This window comes from Sinohyriopsis cumingii, unplaced genomic scaffold (assembly GCF_028554795.1).
Source record: "Sinohyriopsis cumingii isolate HCF-2022 unplaced genomic scaffold, ASM2855479v2 utg000426l, whole genome shotgun sequence".
Classification (NCBI taxonomy): domain Eukaryota; kingdom Metazoa; phylum Mollusca; class Bivalvia; order Unionida; family Unionidae; genus Sinohyriopsis; species Sinohyriopsis cumingii.
This window is the reverse complement of record NW_028315897.1, coordinates 4,278,889-4,302,036: the sequence shown is the minus strand read 5'-3', so window position 1 is coordinate 4,302,036 and position 23,148 is coordinate 4,278,889. Positions and strand designations below refer to the sequence as shown.

General features: G+C 41.2%; 1 protein-coding gene across 2 annotated transcripts; it reads left to right on the top strand.

The window, feature by feature from the left end:
- Nucleotides 1–14,109: 14,109 nt before the first annotated feature.
- LOC149774099 (uncharacterized) lies at nucleotides 14,110–22,555 on the top strand. 2 transcript variants are annotated; one of them, XR_016416992.1, is made up of 2 exons: nucleotides 14,110–21,198; nucleotides 21,993–22,555. XR_016416992.1 is itself a non-coding variant. In XM_089945726.1 (2 exons), exon 2 carries the CDS (start codon nucleotides 16,244–16,246, stop codon nucleotides 20,594–20,596), a length of 4,353 nt encoding a protein of 1,450 aa, XP_089801852.1. In that variant the 5' UTR covers nucleotides 14,110–14,552; nucleotides 15,347–16,243; the 3' UTR covers nucleotides 20,597–22,555. The 2 variants fall into 2 exon arrangements, 1 of the variants encoding a protein (XP_089801852.1); XM_089945726.1 differs by having other exon boundaries at nucleotides 14,110–14,552; nucleotides 15,347–22,555.
- The last annotated feature ends 593 nt before the right edge of the window (nucleotides 22,556–23,148 follow it).

Genomic DNA, 23,148 nt, shown 5'->3' with positions numbered 1-23,148 from the left:
GTAGTAGATTGGGTGCGCATTGGCAAAACCAAACGCACTTTCGACAAAGGTTACTTACCTAACTGGAAGACCGAATTGTTTCGCGTCACTGGACGAGTGCATGGCCGTCATCCTACCGTCTATAAATTGGAAGACATGAACGGAGAAGTGCTCAAAGAAACGTTTTATTTGCCCGAGTTACAACGTGTCACCAAAAAAGAAGACGACGTGTACGACATCGAAAGCATTCTCGAACGCAGAACCCGTAAAGTGGGCAAACGACGTGTCAAAGAAGTCAAAGTACGTTGGAAAGGATATCCACCCAGTTTTGATTCTTGGATCGACGCTTCGCACGTCATCGACTATAAAAATAAGTGACCATCATGCCCTTTCACACAGACGCAGCTACGTCGACCACTCCTCCTTAACCCAGTTCTTCTGTGCAAGATTTACAAAAACAACCCTTGTGGGTGTGGTGTGGAGAACGTGTGCCTAAAACGCAAATCGTCTTTTTCTGCCAAATCTTCGTGATGTATTGTGTCATCGGGGCAGCCATTGCCAATTTGAGTTTGCAACAAGGAGACAAACAATTGTGGACCATTTTATTGAGCAGTTGCATCGGTTACCTGCTTCCCAATCCCTCCCTGAAATTCTCCTCGAACAGGAACCAAGGGAACCTTGTGTCCAGTGCCAGTGCCAGTCACCACTCCAACCACAATCACAACCAGAACCCCATTTTGGGTGGAGACACGCCTCTGACGTCCAGTAACCCCACGGACAGCCACAGAACTCTGGAATTATGAGTCACCAAAAACAATTTTACTTAAAGGAGACCAGAAACCAATGGAAATATTGGATAATAATAAAGGTACTATAGCAGTAAACCTTATTCTGAAGTATCATCTGCGACCGAAATGCCAATATTAAAATATTGGCCTATCTTCTAGGAGCTGAATTTCTGTGACCTGGTATGCAAAATTTCCGCGCCTATTCGGTTACTTTCGGGATGTGACGTCATAGTAGCGACTCCAGCAGCCCAAGTGGGAGTTGCCAGAATAAAAGACAATACCGTTTTGCGTTGCTTACGGGTGTAATAAAACATTAAGAAAAGCCAGTGGACAACATTTTTTTTTCTTTTCCGAAAGATAAAGGCATACTGAAAGAATGGATACATTATTACAGACGAGTCGATTTCAAAGCAACACCATACAGCCCTATGTGCTCGTTACATTTCTCAAAGAACTGTTACGAGAGGGATTCTGAAAAAATGGCAGCTCAAGGATACGCAAATGCTAGGCTTAGACAAAAAGCTGGCTCTGTTCCAGACATAACGTTGAATATTTTAAATCCTGGGAAAAGTGTTGAACGTGCGAGTTACGAAAATAGGCAGAAGGTCGAGTAAGTGACCACAAAATGCAACAATCAATTCACAGATCTTTTATCTACACCAGCAGTGCTAAAAATAAATCGGATAGCCCGACACCCTGGGTCCCTCTGGTTTTAGTTCCGGCCCATCCTGTATTCAAAATGAGGTGCCCGTCAGGCTTGTCGAAACAAAAATTGTTTGCCTGAGGAAACTTTGATCGCGCTGGTGAAATTAGTAAATGTATTTTCAAGATGTTGACATGCATGCCTTAACACGGCACAATCTAAATCAAATCACTACTGTCCAAGGTGAAATTTAGATTTGATTTTAATCAAATGGAGGCTTTGCCAAAAATAATATTCTAAACCTGTCGTGTTTCGAGAAAACACAATTTTCAGTAATCTTATAAAAATTACAAATTTAAAAAAAAATCATTGTATACATGTAGTATGTATAAACGGTAATCTGTAATGATTGGAACTGATATAAAATTATTCCTTGGGCAGTTTAAATAACAGCGATTAAAAGAAAAGAGGTCAAAGTTTCACATTAAATGGCTGACAATAGAAACTGGGGGGGGGGGGAGTACCCCTTGCCCCAATGTGCGAGCGCCCATGGGACGTACCTTTTCTCCATGTGATACGCCTTATTATTCCCCCAGGACAAGCCCATTTTGCATATTCTGGTCAGCTCTGGCTAAATTGCAAAATAGCTAAAGTTTTGATTTAAGTACGCAAACAATAAAGCCGATGTGATCGTTCCGGTGGCCTAGTGGTTAGAGCGTCCGCCTCGGATGCGGGAGGTCGTGGGTTCGATCCCCGGCCGAGTCATACGAAGGACTTTTAAAATGGTACTAACAGCTGCCTAGTACTAATATTAGTACCCTTACTCGTACCTCGTGGACAGGGTACTAACATGAGCATATACGTGTTAATGGAGCAAGCCGGGTGTGATTCACACCTGGCGCTCTCTTAGCCTAATAATAACACTTTAAACATATTCCTTGCATATAATCCAATAAATTGAGTAGTCCTCTTATTTAATACCGGAAATATCGAAAATCATTGTAGAAATAGTTGAAAAATCTCGTTTACCTTTTTTAGCCGATATTTTCGTTCAGATCGTCCTCCATATTATTTCAAATAATGATTACTTCCGTTCTCAGCCTCGTTTGTTTGTGTGCCATATAAGGACATTGACGCCTTATTTGGAAATGTAAACAAATCTTAGTAAAAATTTGGCGCCGTTTGGGTTAGAAATTCTGCGCATTAAAAGTAAATACAGTTTATCGGCAACTTTGAAGTTCACCAAGAAGCGATTATTCGCACTTGATTGATAATAGTATAGCGTAGAATATCCAAAATATGTCTGGCAAGCCTTACGTAGAAAATGGGTCACGGCGAGAGTCTCGCGTTATCTGTCATGGCGTACAGTATAAGGTTAGAGTAACCATGCCAATTTATTTTATCGTATAAGGGCTTAATAAATTCAAAATAAGCCAAACTTCTTTCACAGCATGATTATACTTATGTAGTTGATTTCTATACTGTTTGTTTTTCTGACTTTAGTGATGATATTTTTTGCTCCATTACCTGATATGGGATCAGTTCGTAGCCTCAACCACAACAAAATCAAGTTGAGGCTACGACATCGTAGCTAACAGCTGCCTCGCTTGACGTTCAGCATTAAGAGGTTAGTGTTAGGACTGGTCGGCCTGGTGTCAGGATAATGTGACTGGGTGGGACATCATGCTACATGTCTGCGGCATGATGCCCCAGTGCTAGACATCACTATAAACTGCCACATTGAAGACATCGTAGCGATATGACTGAAAAATTGTTAAAGCTACGTTAAAAATCAAAATCACATCACATCACAATAAAGCCGATGTGACTGATGAACATATTCCATCCTTGCATTGATCTTGTGAAAAGGACTGCCCTTCGGACATACTTCAAAGAAACCATGTTCGACAGTGTGTGTGTGTGTGTGTGTGTGTGTGTGTGTGTAAGCACCAGCAATTGATTGCCAAAATAAACGATGCCTATTTTGTTGTTACTTACGATGCCATGGACTTCAGGTTTAAGTCTTAATGCATGTAACACTGTTTGCTGAACAAAATATTTATTCAGAATTAGTTCTTTAGGGCCACATATACTGCATGGTATATTTTGTTTTATTCCTTTTAATTTAATTATGGTAATTAAACTTTACACATACGGTCGAGGAATGTCAGGTGTTAACTGGCCGAGTTTCTTTGGCGGAAATGGAGATGCGATTTTTGTTTGCAGAGAAAATTTCACAGTGATCATTCATTTAAGCTAATTGGTGACAATTGTATTCTTTTAATTTTGTTATACTATAGTACTGTTGTAGTTGTTTAAAAACATCTGAAATGTACTTGAATAATGTTTAATTTTCACGTTCTATTTACTGAAGAAGAAAAAAAAAAGAAACAAAATGTTGTGTGATATTAATTATTTCGTCCAGTGCCGGATTTAGACGTGTGTGCGTGTGATTTGAATTTTTAACGTAGCTTTAACAATTTTTCAGTCATATCACTACGATGTCTGCAGTGTGGCAGCTTAGACTGTGGATTGCATACGTTATACCTATTTATAAACGGTTTGGGGTTGGTTTTTTCTTCTTCTGACAAATGAAAATTGACAGACATAATGTAATTATCGGGATTTCGCTGCGAAAAATTTAGAGATATTACGAGATCGAGATGTAGATGAGGAAATACCCCCAAAATCAGGAGGTTTTTCTCCCGGCTTGAGAGTTGACAGGTATGAACTGTCCGGGCTTGTGGAATTTCAGTCAGGGCTTGAGTTTATTTAAGTCACCTGCCCGGGGCCTGTGCCTAAAAAAATTCTTTTAACACTGACCAGTACAGTACATAAACTATTATATCAGACTGCAGATTCAAGTTTTGAATGTGCAACCCAAATGTGGTCTCCTTCCGTCTGCCTCGCTCGCCAATGTTGATGTTTGTATTCGAGGACTGGCTAGTATTGCGTCACGGTACCACGTGATCTGTCGTCTCATTAAAACTCGGAAAAACTCGGCAATTTACGGAATCGTGGTATCTTCCATGCAATAAAATCGCTACCCGCTTACGATATTTAATTTATAAACATGTCAGTCGAATTAAAATCTGTAGAGAATTACATACGTAGAAGGAAAATTTTGATTTCTAGTCTCCTTTAACCTTACCCAGTGACAGTTCCATGGAGGTGTTTCCCAACAACACGTTGTGCTGTTACACGGCCAAATTACCTCAGGCTATCCCCTTAGATCACGAAGCCTATTGGGAAGTGGCTTTAGTGGAAATCATTCACCCGACCCAAGTCCTCAATGTCCTTCCCAATCAAAATAAATTTGATGTGGAAGTTTATGACGAGCGAGTGCAACAGTACTTGGATACCCAGGGCAAATATGACAAGAAAACCCGTTTACAAAATCAAAAGTACACCACCTATCACTTGTTCATTCCCCCAGGCTATTATTTTAGTGGTCAACATTTGGTCAACACCATAGCCACCAGGTTTAATGGCGTGTTTCTGAAAGCTTTGGAGGATGCCAAAAAAGGTGTCCTCACCCTGGAATACCACAAAACAGCTCGTCGCTTCCTGATGAAATTTCCTGAAGGGGGTAAAATCATGTCTTTCTTATTTTGTCCAGAATTGTTTGACATGATGGGCGGAGACATAAGCATGAGAATGACCATGATGAAGAAAAACGAATTACCCATCGTTTATGACAACGAGTCTTTTAGCAAGTTATTTCGTACCCCAGTAGAACTGAATCAAGGACTGAATTTGATGTTCGTGTATTCCGATGTGGTGGAGTACAACGTGGTGGGACACACCTCCGTACCGTTACTGCGTGTCATTCCTTTCAAAATGGATTCTGCCACGAACGCTGACGAGGAAGGTGGAAACACTTACCACGTCCACCGCGAATTTGTACATCCTCACTATTTGCCTGTCAGCAAGTCGTATTTGGACACGGTCAACATTACTATAAAAGGAGATTTGGGACAAAATATTCCATTCACCAAAGGAAAAGTCACGGTGAAACTCCATTTTCGAAAACGATTCTCTCACGACTCGTAAATCATGTATCCAGTGTACCGAGGGGTTGCTCGACAGCGAGGACACGGTTTAGGAGATATGTTAAAATCGGCCTTTCGTTCGGTGGCCCCGGTGTTGAAACCGATGGTGACACGCGGATTGCACGCCTTGAAAGATGCGGCACTGACACAAGGCAAAGAATTTCTCCAAAATGTCATCATCGACAAACAAAACCCTAAAGAAGCCTTCATGAGGGCTGGCAAAAATGTCTTGCTGCAAACGGGCAAAGACATTATGGGTCGCCGAGAAACACCTATAAATGCCCTGCACGCTACCGAGTCGGGCATTCAGCAAGGACAAGGCAGAAAGAGACGACGCAGAAAACACCCTTTCACCAGACTTCACACGTCTAAAGCTAAAAAGGCCAAGAAAAGAAGAACCGTTCGAGACTTAGACGTTTTCGATTATTGAGACACAGAGAAAAAATGATGCACCGAGAGTCTTGCGCTTGTTCCAAGTCGGAACTGGATCTGTTTGCCATGCCCCCCACGATGATGACGATGCAAGAATCCCAGTGGGTGGAATTTCACCCCGTCTCCTCATTGACAGCCTCAGCTCCCATTGAGTTTGAAATCAAAGGACAGCCCGAAGATTACATCGATCTGAATAGCAGTTACTTGTACTTGAAAGTCAAAGTTGTCAATGAGGACAATTCGCCCCTAGATGGCGATGAGGTAATAGCTCCCGTCAACAATTTCATACATTCCTTGTTCAGTGGAGTGGACTTGTACTTGAATAACAAACTAGTCAGTAGCAGCATGGATACTTACCCTTATCGCGCCTACCTGGAAAATCTCTTGACGTACGGAATAGATGCCAAGAACACTCATCTCAATGCCTGTGTGCTATGGGAAGCTGACGAAGCTGAAAAGTTTGAAACATGCGAAACTAGTACAACCAAAGACAACAATGATGGATTTGTAGAACGAAGAAACAGAATCATGGGACCCAACAAAAGTTTAGAACTGATGGATCGTTTGCATTTGGACATGTGGTTGCAAGATAAATATTTGCTAAACGGGGTGAATGTTCGCCTGAGACTGAATCGTAGCAGTGCCACTTTCCATTTGATAGGTACTAATGCTTGCAAAACTGTCATCGAGGAAGCCAGGCTCTACGTACGACGCGTAGAAGTGTTACCTAAAGTGGGAAACGACATCAGTCAGACGTTGAGCAGAACGACTGCCAAGTATCCGATACGACGCGTGGAAGTGAAAACCTTCACCATTCCCAAGGGACAGCGATCCATGATCGAAGATCATCTGTTCCAAGGACAGTTACCCAAACGTTTAATCCTTGGTATGGTCGAGAATGCAGCCTTCAACGGAGTTGCCGATAAAAATCCTTTCAACTTTAAACACTTTAACGTATCCAAGATCGAAGTCAGTCGCGATGGCAAAACCTTGTGTACCCGACCTTTCGAACCTGACTTTCAGAAGAAGAATTACTTGAGATCGTACTTGTCCCTGTACGAAGCCACTGGACAATTAGGGACCAACACCAGTCACGGCATTACGTACGACGATTATGACGGAGGTTATGCTTTGTGGGCTTTCGATTTCACTCCAGACCAAGGCAGCGACGAGGGACATTTCCACCCTATAAAATCCGGCCAAATTCGTGTGGAACTTCAATTTACTAATGCTCCACCAGAGACGGTGAACGTCATCCTGTATGCAGAATTCGATAATTCCATAGAAATCAACAGTTTGAGAGAAGTTATTCTAGATTACTAGAAGCCATGGAAGACTGTTATCTCTCTTTACTTAGTGGAGAAACTTTGGAGACGGAATGTGAGGAGATCGTGGAAGAAGAATCCCAAGACAAAGACGAAGAAGTTATCATGATGAAGTCAAGATGGCCAGAACAAGAAGCCCATTTAGTCTCCTGTTTTGCCAAACACTTGGTCGAAAAAATGACTGAATTGATCAAGAAAAATTGCTATGGATGTCAAAACGATCATCCCAGTCAAATTCAACACGATAAATGCCTGATGCTGAGTCAAGAAGAAAAATTGGACGAGTATCTGGACGAAGCTTGGAGTCTCATCTCGGACGAAGATGTGTTGCACCAGTGGTATAAAGACTTGCCTGAACATTCTTGTCCACCATTAACCACTCAAGAGATCAAACGCATCGAAGCTCTCCTGAATCAAAGTGAGGAGACGAAACGAAGAAACGGTTATTTGTCAGACATTTTCAAGCAAAAAGTCAGGATCGAATTGACGACTTATTATTACCTGTGAAGAAGAAAACAACACAAATGGATACCTGGGAACTTTATTACCTTTTGAACCACAGTTCGTGTACGTCTTCTTGGAATCCTGTCGTCTGTGCTAAAGATGAACTCCCTCATCGCAAACCTCAAGACCATCAAGCTTACGTGATCAACACGGACGACAGTCATCTCCCAGGAACCCACTGGGTAGCCGTTTACTTCCTCAAGAAGGATGTGTGGAATATTTCGATTCGTACGGATTGCCCCCTTTGGAAGACGATATCATCGACTTTATGAGAAGAAATGCTCAGACCACCCGATTCAATAATGTGAAATTACAAGGCACAGATTCCTTGGTGTGTGGACAATATTGCGTGTATTTTCTGCATCATCGGAGCCTGGGCTATTCCTTAGAACATTTAGTGACTCATTTTGATCCTCGTTCTTCTTCAAGAAACGATGTGAAAGTAGATCGATGGTTTTGAGACCATTATGCTTATCTTTTGTCTCAAGCTAGGAAACGTAGTGTCCATCAATGGCCTAATAACTTCCAACAGTGGAAATCACAATTTCATTCACAACGTTGTCAGCCCTGTTTAAAGTAGATTGTGAATTGAGAAAAAAATGTTTGTCATTAGAAAAAAATGTTTGATGTTATAATGTTGGATTATTGTTAAAAATGTTAGAGTTGTTGTTGGTTAGTGTTAAGTGATTTTTTTGAATAAAAATGTTGTGAAAAAAATGCCTTTGTCTTTTGTTTGGCTATAAGAATGTTTGATTCATGCTCTTTGACTTCTTACTATCCCTCTCATGACACTCATTGAACGTTGCGACTCGAAAACCGTGGAGGGATGTTTTCCTTCACGTCCGCGCTTTGACTTTAAGAACCGGGGTAGTTTCCAGTCTAACCATCCATTGTCGACTCATCCTCCTACGAAGATGTGCTCCAAACTAGCTAAGCTAAACGAAGCCTACGTAAATTTGCATAGGGTCAGACACAGTCTGATACCGAAGCCAGAAGAAATAGAGAATGTGAGAATGTTAAAAGTCACTGAAGACCTGATAGAAGAGCTCTTCAGAGAAGAAGTAAAAAGGGAGAAAGAAGAATGGACAGAGAAGTACAGACTTCAGAGACAGCAGCAGCAACAGCAACAACAACAACAACAACAGCAGCAGCAATCTGAACCTGACAGAGGCTTTGTCGATTGTCGTATCGACACCAAAGAGTTCTTCTTCTCTTTCCGAAGAAGCAGACCTATTGCCAGAAAGTCCATCCTCAGAGGACATCGCATTCTTAGAAACTAAAAGATTGCCATAGCAAACAAAAAAACAGCCCTTTTCAGGGCTACCCCCCCCCCCATACTCTAGAAAAGAAATAACCATCAATTTGCCAATGTGTGTAGGTAGAGTAGTGTGAATATAAACACTAACTCTTTTTTTAATAGTGTGAGTGTATGAGTTTGTGTGTTTGTGTGTTTGTGTTTGGATAGTAGATTAATATGATGTTTGGGGTTTTTTTTTTGGCTGTTTGAGGTGTGGGGAGAGTAAATTTGGGGGTTGGATTGGATTGCTTTGCGTATGTGGATAGTCTATTGAAGTGATTAATAAAAAAAAAATTTTAGAATAGGAATGGGTAGCATAAAAAAGTGAGTGAGTGTTTCTTTTAGGTCCGCGCGTTGTTTTTTTGGTCATGATCTAGGTAAGATCAATTTTATGTTTTAAGGGGGATGTTTTCCTTCACGTCCGCGCTTTCACTATAAATTGAAACTCGCTGGACAGTCTAGCTACCCTTGTTGATTGATCAACAGCAAAAAAATGAGTAGAATGAGCAGCAGACTGACTAAATTGATGGAACTTCAGATGCATCTGGAGTATACCAGATACCTACTGAACGAGCTGACTGCGGAGGCCCTTGTGGAAGAAGTGAGAATAGAACAGGAGGAGGAGGAGAGAAAAATGAAAGAAGAGAATGAAAGAAAGAGAGAGATCAGGTGTCACCCTATGCTGAACCCTGTGTGCAAGGTGACACCTGAGGCAAGGACATCTCGCCAGCCTGTAGCTGAACCACAATCACAACGAAGACAAAGACAAAGAAGACAGAGGGAAGAAGAAGTGTTCACTGTTCCGCAAACGGAGGAGTGGGATAGTGAAGCCACTCACCCCCCGTCTGCTCTTCAAACGAGTCATGTGAATTGGACTAATGATTGGAGTAGACGTTGTGTCTGTGGTGCCAGACCCGGAAGGTGCCACCATTAACCAGGGGCCTCTGAAGTTAAAAACAAACAGCCCTTTTCAGGGCTACCCCAATACTCTAGAAAAGAAATAACCATCAATTTGCCAATGTGTGTAGGTAGAGTAGTGTGAATATAAACACTGACTCTTTTTTTCATAGTGTGAGGGTATGCGTTTGTGTGTTAGTGTTTGTAAGAGCTCAGGTATGTTTGTGTGAATAGTAGATTATGGGTTTCTTCGCGTATGTGGAGAGTATAGTTTGGGTTTTATTATATGAAATGAGAAAGTAGGGGGATGTTTTCCTTCACGTCCGCGCGTTGTTTGGTCATGATCTAGGTAAGATCAATTTTTATGTCTTAGGGGGATGTTTTCCATCACGTCCGCGTTTTTCGTATAAGAACCCACAATATTCGTCGTTCAAACCATTCTACAGAGAAGATGGCTTCAAACCACCTCGATAAATTGCAAACATTGCAAGACGTCCTTGACAATTTGGGCATGATGGAACAAATGCTAGTGAGACTAAATGAAGACCACTATTCTTATAGTCCGCATAGAGTAAAGATGGAGATTAACAACTTAAGAAAAGTAAAGGACACGATAAGTGGTGTGATGAAAGAAATAAAGGAGGAGAAGGAGGATGAAGAGGAAAGGATAAGGATAAGAGCATGGAACGAAAAAATTGAAAAAGAAGAAGAAAATGAGAAGAGGAAGAAAGAAGAGGAGGAGAAGAAAGAAGGGGAGGAGAAAAAAAAGAAGAGAAAGAGTGTAGGAGAGAAGATAAGAAGTTGGTGGAGAAAAAGAAGAAATTAGAAGCAGAAGAAGAAGAAAAACCAAAGGCCCTTTTCAGGGCCACCCATATTTCTCGAAAAGAGAATGACTTTCCATTGCCTACCCCTAAAAAAATTTATAAAAAAAAAAAAAATCCCATATTCAATTCCCCTTTGTCCCTAGATAGACCCACACTTTATTCCCCCCATGTTCAATTCCCCTTGTCGCTAGAGTGGCCCACGATTTTTTTCTCCATGTTAATTTCCCTTGTCGCTATATTTGCCCACGATTTTTCTCCATGTTAAATTTCCATTGTCGCTATATTTGCCCAGGGGTGTTTTTAATGCTAATTCCCATTGTCGCTCTAGTGCCCCTATTCACTACTAACCTCTCACGTAGAATATTAACTGACAATGACTATATATTGTTAGGCAAAGGGCTAAAATTTTGTCCTAAACCAAAATGTCACAATAAAATTAAATTAGCTGAAGAAATTTTTAATTTCTCTAGACGCTTAAAATTAAAAGAATTTTTTTTATAATAAAGCATGCAAGAATTCAGAGAGTAAATCGTTTTCTTTTCATTCTAAATAAATGGATTATTTTAACACAATTAAATCATCTTTTACACCAGCTAGTGGACGTGATTCATATTTAGATTTTTATATTGACGCGATCACAAAAGATATATTAACTGATAATCATAAAAAGCAATATCATAGTAATATTTCTAAGGACGAAATTAAGTCTTTACATAATCTAATGAATGACGACAGTATAATTATTAAAAAAGGCTGATAAATCAAACACTATTATTATTATGAATCAAGATGATTATGTTAAAGAAGTTGAACGTCAATTAAATGATGAAAAATTCTACAAACATATTGACAAAAACCCGTCAATAGAAATTAAATCAAATATTTCAACATGCATTAATGAGATTGCTAAAAATAATAATTCCGTAATTGAGGAGTTTGAGACTTTCCCTCTTAACATGCGTACACCTCAGTTCTGCATATTACCCAAAACTCATAAAAATCCTGATTATAATTTACCTTTAAATTATCCAGGACGACCTATTATATCAGGCTATAATTCATATACTGAAAACCTATCCAAATTTATTGATAGTGTTTTACAACCTTTAATGAAATCACTTCCTTCATACATTAAAGATACCACTGATTTCATTAAAAAGTTGAAGTCTATTCCACAGCTATCTGATAACTCAATCCTTGTATCATTAGACGTAACATCACTATATACCAACATTCCGCATGCAGATGGTATTGAAGCATGTAAATGTTTTATTGATAACAATCTTAATAATAACACACTATCTAGTGAAGATATATGTAAAATAATAAAACTTATCTTGGAAAACGATTATTTTCAATTCAATAATATGAATTACATACAAATAATGGGTACAGCAATGGGTAGTCCCATGGCTCCTTCATACGCTTCCCTTTTCATGGGTAAATTAGAAAAAGATTTTCGTCAAAACCAAAAGTTTAATCCATCTGTTTGGTTTAGATTTTTAGATGACATATTTATGATCTGGAACCATTCAACTGAAGAACTAAAAATATTTATTGATCGCCTGAATCATTTTCATCCGACAATTAAATTTACTTATACTGCATCAAGTACGCAAGTTTCATTTTTAGATGTAAATGTAATAAAAAATATTGATAACACTATCTCTACAAATATTCATATCAAAGAAACTAATATCCACCAATATGTAGAATATTCTTCATGTCATCCCATGTCATGTAAAAACGGCATACCATATAGCCAAGCCAAAAGATACCGACGCATTATTTCAGATGATTGTCAATTACAAAATTCTTTGAATAAATTACGAACTTATTTCCAAAATAGAAATTATCCTACATACATAATTGACTCTGCACTGAACAAAGCCCTTAATCTTACTCAACATGAGGCTTTAAACACAGCAGAATGTAAAATAGAGAGAGATGTAATTCCTTTCACAATACAATATAATCCTTCATTACCTAATATAGGTTGTATAATTAATAAATATTATAGTCTCCTAAATTTATCCAATAAAACTAGCGTCAAATCACTTTTCAAAATTAAACCAGTTCTCGCTTATAGAAGTCCCAAGAATTTGCAAGATTTTTTAATCAGAACTAAACAGACAGAAAATAAAAAAATACACTTTTCGTCATCTAAATGTAACAGACACTGGTGTTCTCAATGTGCAAACATAAGAGAAAGTACTTCTTTCAGTAGTGCTAATACAAAAGAGGTATTTTCTCTACGCGATAACACTAACTGCATATCAACTGATGTGATTTATTTAATAACCTGTAAAAAATGTAGCATGCAATATGTTGGACAAACACTACAACAAGTCTCAGAGAATGAATAATCATCGCTTTCATATAAAAAATTATAGAGATCCTCACTTTTCCTCTAATGTTTCAACACACTTTAACACCAATAATCACTCTCTACTTGATTTTTCTTTCATGCCAATAGATATTGTGCATGGTGACATGAATAGACTCATAAAATAAACTTATTGGATTCATAAGTTAGATACTCTGTATCCTAATGAACTTAATGCTAATGCACTATATAAAATTGCATAATTTACATTGATATATTGTATATCCTTTATGGTATCACGGTACCAATTGTTTTTCCATATACCTCAATGCTAATGTTTTGTGAAATAAATATACTTTCTGTCCTACTTGGGCATGCATGTCACACACTGTCATATAGAACAATGCTAGATTGTCAATTTGACAATGATATAACCAGGTACTCCATTGCATTTAAGAGAGATAACTCTACTGGAACTAGACAGGGGTAAGAGTTATCTAGTCACAAGAAGCACATTTTCAGCCATGTGTACCATATTTTAAAAAAATCATAAAAAATACAAGATATGATCTAGATAGAAACTAACACAAACTCACATGTTGCCAAGAGGCTCAACATTTTTTTAAGCCAAACAGAAAGTACAACTCTTACATAATACACCAATCACAGCTAGTGTTGTTCTTTATTTCTGAATACAATGTTCCCATACACCTTAAGCTCCGCCCACCTGGACTTGCGCAATTGGTACCGTTATACCTTATAACAATATAATTATATGTATGACTGTTTGTCTCTAGTTTATTTTATTATTTTACTGTACATGAGGTAGAGAGATCAGTAGAAACGTTGAAAGCAACAAATTTAAAATAAAATAATCTGTAACCTCATGGGTCTGGAAAATTACTCAGGGATTTTAGCTTTCTTTTTCAGACCTTGAAGCTACAAGGGTTCGTCTGACTTTAGCAATAGAGATAAAAACAACAATAAAGAAAGATTAAAAATCCAGGACGGATTTATTCAAACTGTGATGTTTTACCCCAACCCCTTGTATTATACATGTATTTATAAGTCTGTAAGTGGAGCCAGGTAAGCTTTGTTTTTCCAAGTACCTACGTTGGCTAATCCTCTTACGTAACCCAGTCTTTGTTTGAGCTCTTGAGTGGAAATCTGGCGGGAATCTTTGTACATGGGAACACGTGACGTAGACAACTTCAAAGAGCCGGAAGCCGACAATGGTAGGCTGGACAGTACATGGGGACACACAGACTGACATTTTTATGATTGACAGTTCGATCAAATGACCAGAGTCCGTCGCCATCCAATCGGGATGCGTTGTAGGTGGGACTTGATTCGAGAAGCTGGAATAAGACTTGTACAAGCCTGAAATTCGTCAGTTGGTGTTTAAGAGTCGCAGTGACACACACTCCGTTAGCCATTCGTAAAAATTGGCGGAATTTAGGAAATTCATGAAATAGCTTCGATCAGGTAAGTTTGATGTTACGTTGATTCTGCTTGATACGACTGCTGTTAATTGAAGAGAATTTGTCGTATGTATACATTTTACTTGTATTGAAGTATGAATAGTTAATTATGACCTTAATATTTTGCATTTTTTTCATGACTTTAGCTAGTACTTTTGTTTACGATTGATTACGATGTTGATTCGTTGCATCATTATTCATAATGTTACTATGTACACCTTATTTTGTGAGGCGAAAATGTTCTCTCTTTCGCTAGTAATATGTGTGCATATTATTTCGTGGATTATTACGTTTACGCCCTTTTGAAAGGACGATTTGTATTTGTGAAGAATTGTATTGCTCGCTAGCCGCTATAAGAATTAATATTTCTTTGCGTAGTTATATTTTGGTAGACAAGAAATTTGTTTACGTAATGATAGATTTTGCCATTGAGTAACGGATTGCCGTTTATCACCATTTGAATGTGAATATTGTGGATTTGGTACGCTTGTGTAGGAAATATATAAATATATATAAATATATAGATAGTCATATTACTAATCGTAGTAATATTTTAGTACAATCATATTTGAAATATTTTGTATGTATATACTGATAGGGCTCAGTATGTAGATATTTGAATCCTTTGTGTGATTGTGTTATGGCGCCATTTTTGTAAGCGGCGGAAGTGTATGGGAATTTCGATGTGTGCGCATGCGCGACCCAAATGTCCCGCCTTAAACTGATGGTTCAGTTCAGTGACGTAGTGTGAGGGAAGATTTTTATAACCCTATGCTAATGCATTATACCTTTCAACAGGAAGCTTTCGGGGGACGAAAGAATTTCAGAGAATTTCGGGGGACGAGAGAAGTTCAGAGAATTTCGGGTGACGGTGAGAGATACCGAGTGAGTTCGGGTGACCTCAAGGGATACCGTCAAGGGTTCCGGATACTAGAAGAGGAACCGGAAGTCAAGATAACGGCAAGGAACAAGGATAATAGAAGAGGAAGCGGAAGTGGAGATCACGAAAGGAGAGAAAGACGAGGGAACGAAGAGATTTAGATGAGTAGCACTCAAGAAGGGAAAAATCTCCTCACACTGTGAACTCAAATGATGATCAAAGGGATCATTGGGTGAAAGAGAGACACTGATTACTTTAAATTCTTTTAAATTTCATTTATTAAATTGTTATTGTTTAAATTTCATCTTTGTATTTCTTTTAATTTAACTGTCGGCATTGCTGACTGGGGGCTCGTAGCCATAAATATATTTAGTCAATAAATAATATAGTGTCCAGAATTAACCTTCTGAATAAGGACCAGGGGAACTTCTCATAATTCGTTAAAGTCTATAAGAAGAACCCCACCCCTAGACAACCACTACACCCCCACAGTGGGCGCTTCGTCCGGGATATGAATTAGACATATATATTATTTTGGGACTTAAAGTTATTGGTAGAAGTATTAGTGAACAGTGTGAGATATTTTCCATTCTTTGTATCTGAAATTTTGTGATTTTCTCATCTTGTATTTTTATTGTCATATGTGCAGGCTTTGTAGATCTTCCATTCATAGCAGTACGTGTGAAGCAGATATCGAACAAATATCTTACCTGAACGAAACTAGTTGTTGTCGACAGGTAAGTATTTAAACTGGTATTACGAATATCTGTATACTGTTTGAATTTTGAGACAAGGTATCACTTTACATTAGTATAATGGCTACCGAACGACAAATGATAAAGGAATACCGCGCCATGGGGTCGGAAGATCTTGGATACGAGGGAGATCGCCTGGCAACCTTTATAGAAGAAAGGATCAAGGAATGGAAGGCCGAAAAAGCAGCGGAAAGAGAAGCCCAGAGAGAACTAGCCAAGATAGCAGCGGACCAAGAGTTAGCCAAGATCGCAGCGGATCAAGCCAAGATAGCCGCGGACCGAGAAGCAGCGGACCGAGACGCCCAGAAAGAGCTGGAGCTAGCCAGACTCGCTCACACTCTGGAGATGGAAAAGGTCAGAGTTGAAGCTAGGACCAACGGACGGGACGACGCCAGTACAAGCTCTGGAACAACCGGCCGACCTTCCATCGACCACCGGATAGTCCAGATCAACATGTCACGCTTCAATGATAGGGAGGAGGCTATTGACGATTTTCTCGTCCAGTTTGAGAAACTCGCACGCGCTCATCAGGTCCCTGAACAGCACTGGGCCATTAATGTCTCAGCCTTTTTGCAAGGTGCAGCTCGGGAAGTCTACCACGGCTTAACTGCAGAAGAGGCTGATGACTACACTGCCCTCAAGAAGGCGCTTCTCTGCCATTATCGGCTGACCGCCGAGACTTACCGGAAACTTTTCCGGGACTCGGTGAAAAAGGTAACAGAGACCCACTCTCAATTCCACAACCGTGTTCGAGGTTTATTTGAGAAGTGGATGAAAATGGCCGAAGTCGAACGCACGTACGAAGGGCTACGCGAGGTAATACTCAAGGAACATGTCCTGGGTACTTACCGTCGCGAGTTGACAGTTTTCTTAGCAGAAAGAGAACACCGGACGCTCGAAGAGATCGCTAACATGGCGGAGCGATACGAGCAGGCGCACTCGAAGAGTGGAGGTTCCGGGGTTGCTGACCGACCCCGACCCTCTGAGTCGCGTCGTATGGGGGAGGTTGAGCCGGCTGTCCGTAACCGTCAGGGCGACGGGAAGGTCGGAGGGGCACCTACAGGTAGGGCTGCCGCCTATCGACCTGGACAGGCCTCACCCACGAAACCAGGACTTGCAAGTCGGCGAGGGCCGCCGACATGTTTTAATTGCAAGCGCCTGGGGCATTTTGCCAGGGACTGTCCCAAGGGCAGGCAGACCCAGGTGAATGTCGTAGCTAAGAAGGAAGGTGTGCCGGAAGCGAGTCGCAACCCAGCCAACCTTGCGGCCGCAACTGTCAATGGTGAAGGCGCCACCATCTTGTATGACACTGGGTGCAGCGTCCCCGCGCTTGTCGACAAGAAATATGTCAAGCCGGAGGACTATACAGGGGAGGTAATAGAAGTTCAGTACGCGAACTGCGCGCGTGACTCATTACCAGTAGCTGTCATTGACCTCGATTCACCATACGTGAAGGGGAAAATTGAAGCTGCTTGCTTGGAGGGGCTATCACATGACGTCATATTGGGTTGCCGTTATGTGTTACCCCAGCCGAACCCCGAAACCTGCACACCTATGCCAGTGAGTGCTGTTGAAACCAGGGCCATGAGTCGACAGCCGAAACAAAAGCCAATCCAAGTTACATCGACACCGGTTAGTAATGTTATTCCAGCGGAGTTAAGGAAGCTGCAACAGGAGGACGCAACTCTGGCGCAGTTGCACAAACACGCAGAAGCGGGAACAGAAAGGGAAACTCCGAACGGCGCGGTGAAGTTTGTCTACAAGAAGGGAATCTTGTATCGCCACGCCAGGAAACACAACGAACACTTCAAGCAAGTCGTCGTGCCAAAGGAAAAGCGTTGCGAAGTACTGAAACTTGCACACGAGAGTCTCATGGGTGGACACATGGGAATTGCTAAGACGCGTGACCGTCTTGTAAAAGAGTTTTACTGGCCAGGGGTCCAGGGAGACGTAAAACGGTTCTGTCTCTCCTGTGACAAATGCCAGAGAATGGCACCGAAAACGGATCAGCGACCCATCCCTTTGGGGAGTACGCCCCTTATCGATGAACCATTTAGACGTGTTGCCATGGATTTAATCGGACCGATAAAACCCGCGTCTGCGCACGGAAATCGATATATTTTAACGGTTGTCGATTATGCTACACGCTATCCGGAGGCCGTTGCGTTGCGTAACATTGACACGGAAACCGTCGCGGAAGCTCTGTTTGCGATCTGGTCAAGAGTCGGAGTGCCCGACGAGATCTTGACCGATCAAGGAACACAATTTATGAGTCGTGTGATGGCGGAGGTGAATCGTCTCATGTCGATTAAACACCTCACGACTACACCGTATCACCCCCAATGTAACGGATTGGTCGAACGGTTTAATGGGACCTTGAAAAACACGCTCAAGAAATTGTGCGAAGGCCGCCCCAAGGATTGGGACCGGTATATTCCGGCCATGCTTTTTGCATACCGGGAAGTACCGCAAGCGAGTTTGGGGTTCTCTCCCTTTGAACTCTTGTACGGGAGAACCGTACGCGGCCCAATCGCCGTACTGAGACAGCTGTGGACAGACGACCACGCTGTAGAGGAAGTACGCACTACCTACCAGTACGTCGCGGACTTGCGCAACAAACTGGAAGAGGTTTGTTCTCTCGCGCAAGAAAATCTCAAACGAGCTAGGGCGCAACAGGCGAAAAATTACAATAAGCGCGCAAAACCACGTCAGTTTGAGGTAGGGGACAAAGTGTTGTTGTTGTTGCCCCAGGAACACAACAAGTTGCAAGTTTCCTGGAGGGGTCCATACGTCGTCACCAAGAAGGTCGGAGGTCAAACCTACCGGATACAGCTACCGACGAAAGAGAAATTGTACCATGCCAATTTGCTCAAGAGGTACCGGGAAAGGGAGACCGCCAGCGATTTTGTTGTCGCAGCGATAGTCACCGAGGATATCGAAGGCGATACGGAAGGTGCTAACACTGTCCCGAGCTGTCCATTAACGAGGGCCGAGACTCCGTCGGACGTGGAGTGTGACCCCATGTTAACTGAAGGGCAGCGGAACGAGATAGAGACCTTGCTGGCCGGATATTCCGACGTGCTAACAGAAAAACCCGGGAGGACGACGCTTGTCGAGTTCGGGTTAAAGATGGTGGACGACCGACCAGTTCAGCGTAAACCCTACCCCTTGCCCCACGCGAAACGACAAGTTGTAAGGGAAGAAATCGAGCAGATGATTGCTCTGGGAGTAATCGAACCTGCCGACTCTCCGTACAGCTCACCAGTAGTCTTAGTGCAGAAGAAGGACGGCACCCATCGGTTCTGCGTCGACTACCGGAAGCTGAATCAGGTGACAGAATTTCAAGTTGAAATGCTACCTGACCCCGAACATATCTTCGCTTCGGTCTCGAAAGCGAAATATTTTTCCAAACTGGATTTGTCCAAGGGGTATTGGCAAATTCCGGTAAGGAAAGAAGACCGACCGAAGCTTGCTTTTGCTACTCCCGACGGGACATACCAATGGTTGGTGATGCCGTTCGGGGTACAAAACGCGCCCAGCGTCTTTACCAGAATGATGCGGAAGTTGTTGGAGCCCTTGCGCGATAGGGGTGTCCACAACTTCATGGATGACCTCTTGTTAGCTACAGAGACATGGGGTGAACACCTCGCTCTGTTAGCTGACGTTTTGGAGCGGCTACGTCAGGAGGGCTTGACAGCCCGCCCTTCCAAATGTCACCTTGGTTTCAGGACATTAGACTATTTAGGACATACCCTGAGCCAAGGCACGCTGTCTCCAGAGAAGTCGAAGGTGGAGCAGTTGAGAAACGCCGCACGCCCCACCACGAAAACGGAAGTGAGATCATTCCTGGGACTGGCCGGATATTACCGGAGGTATGTCGCTAATTTCAGCGCGATTGCGGGCCCGTTGTCTGACCTAACCAAGAAACGGACCCCGAGTAAGTTCGTTTGGACAGATGCGTGTGAGCACGCATTCCAAACGCTAAAGGATAGACTTACATCCGACGCAGTTGTTCGTCTACCGGACTTGGATAAAGAATTCGTTCTGCGCACCGATGCATGCGACACGGGACTGGGAGCAGTACTGCTCCAGGAGCATGACAAGACGCTTTTTCCTGTCGCATACGGCAGCCGGAAGTTGTCTGCTGCCGAGAAGAATTACTCAGTATCGGAGAGGGAATGTCTCGGAATCGTGTTCGGCATATCACGGTTCGAGCGATACCTATATGGACGTAAGTTCATATTGGAGACCGACCACCAACCACTCGCCTATCTGGCGCAGGCAAAGTTGTCCAATGGTCGATTGATGCGATGGTCGCTGTTTTTACAGCAGTACCAGATGCAGATCAGATACGTGAAAGGATCTGAAAACGTAGGCGCAGATTTCATGAGTAGAAGCGCCGAAATGATATAGATCATTTGTTATATTTTCGTGTTCATACTCAGTTTAGCATTTAGTTCATTTTGCTGATTTTGTTCTTTATATCGTGTAACACTTTTGCTTTTTTAGTTTGAGTGAATAAAATCCTGATTTTATTCTCAAGCGTGGGGGGATGTGATGTTTTACCCCAACCCCTTGTATTATACATGTATTTATAAGTCTGTAAGTGGAGCCAGGTAAGCTTTGTTTTTCCAAGTACCTACGTTGGCTAATCCTCTTACGTAACCCAGTCTTTGTTTGAGCTCTTGAGTGGAAATCTGGCGGGAATCTTTGTACATGGGAACACGTGACGTAGACAACTTCAAAGAGCCGGAAGCCGACAATGGTAGGCTGGACAGTACATGGGGACACACAGACTGACATTTTTATGATTGACAGTTCGATCAAATGACCAGAGTCCGTCGCCATCCAATCGGGATGCGTTGTAGGTGGGACTTGATTCGAGAAGCTGGAATAAGACTTGTACAAGCCTGAAATTCGTCAGTTGGTGTTTAAGAGTCGCAGTGACACACACTCCGTTAGCCATTCGTAAAAATTGGCGGAATTTAGGAAATTCATGAAATAGCTTCGATCAGGTAAGTTTGATGTTACGTTGATTCTGCTTGATACGACTGCTGTTAATTGAAGAGAATTTGTCGTATGTATACATTTTACTTGTATTGAAGTATGAATAGTTAATTATGACCTTAATATTTTGCATTTTTTTCATGACTTTAGCTAGTACTTTTGTTTACGATTGATTACGATGTTGATTCGTTGCATCATTATTCATAATGTTACTATGTACACCTTATTTTGTGAGGCGAAAATGTTCTCTCTTTCGCTAGTAATATGTGTGCATATTATTTCGTGGATTATTACGTTTACGCCCTTTTGAAAGGACGATTTGTATTTGTGAAGAATTGTATTGCTCGCTAGCCGCTATAAGAATTAATATTTCTTTGCGTAGTTATATTTTGGTAGACAAGAAATTTGTTTACGTAATGATAGATTTTGCCATTGAGTAACGGATTGCCGTTTATCACCATTTGAATGTGAATATTGTGGATTTGGTACGCTTGTGTAGGAAATATATAAATATATATAAATATATAGATAGTCATATTACTAATCGTAGTAATATTTTAGTACAATCATATTTGAAATATTTTGTATGTATATACTGATAGGGCTCAGTATGTAGATATTTGAATCCTTTGTGTGATTGTGTTATGGCGCCATTTTTGTAAGCGGCGGAAGTGTATGGGAATTTCGATGTGTGCGCATGCGCGACCCAAATGTCCCGCCTTAAACTGATGGTTCAGTTCAGTGACGTAGTGTGAGGGAAGATTTTTATAACCCTATGCTAATGCATTATACCTTTCAACAGGAAGCTTTCGGGGGACGAAAGAATTTCAGAGAATTTCGGGGGACGAGAGAAGTTCAGAGAATTTCGGGTGACGGTGAGAGATACCGAGTGAGTTCGGGTGACCTCAAGGGATACCGTCAAGGGTTCCGGATACTAGAAGAGGAACCGGAAGTCAAGATAACGGCAAGGAACAAGGATAATAGAAGAGGAAGCGGAAGTGGAGATCACGAAAGGAGAGAAAGACGAGGGAACGAAGAGATTTAGATGAGTAGCACTCAAGAAGGGAAAAATCTCCTCACACTGTGAACTCAAATGATGATCAAAGGGATCATTGGGTGAAAGAGAGACACTGATTACTTTAAATTCTTTTAAATTTCATTTATTAAATTGTTATTGTTTAAATTTCATCTTTGTATTTCTTTTAATTTAACTGTCGGCATTGCTGACTGGGGGCTCGTAGCCATAAATATATTTAGTCAATAAATAATATAGTGTCCAGAATTAACCTTCTGAATAAGGACCAGGGGAACTTCTCATAATTCGTTAAAGTCTATAAGAAGAACCCCACCCCTAGACCACTACACCCCCACACAAACATTTATCATCTGTAAAACTGAACTACACTCCTTTCATCAGTTTACAGATTCAACTTTTACTTATAGAATTATACCAGTAGATACAACTGTAATGGATATATTTCGATTAGCTAAAACCAATCAAAGTCACTAAAAACTAAGCCTGATTGTTAAATATATATAAAGTGGGCAAGAAGGTTTTGAATTTCGGAATCCAAATTTGGGTTCCGAAATTTATGTATAGAAAATTCGTCTGCTTTTGGGAACTGGTAGTTTTAAAGTCTAAGTTCCAAATTGTTCTTCAAAATTTCATACATTAAATTTTCCTTCTCCAAAAATTACCTCTCTGATCTTTCTTGACTTAATCTTTGTTCTAGATCTTAACCAGCCCTTTTCCTCTATCCGTCTACTACCTTGTCTTTGTACCCCTATCTGTCACCGACTTGGGACAACGACGCTGTTTATATACAAGTTTGGCACGTGTAAGCATTCTGGTAAACAAAGCATGGATTGGTGGGTATTGCAATCGATCGGCCAATACAAATCGACCATGCTGACGGAACATGACCGCACGACAGTAATACACACAACTCGATGTTTTA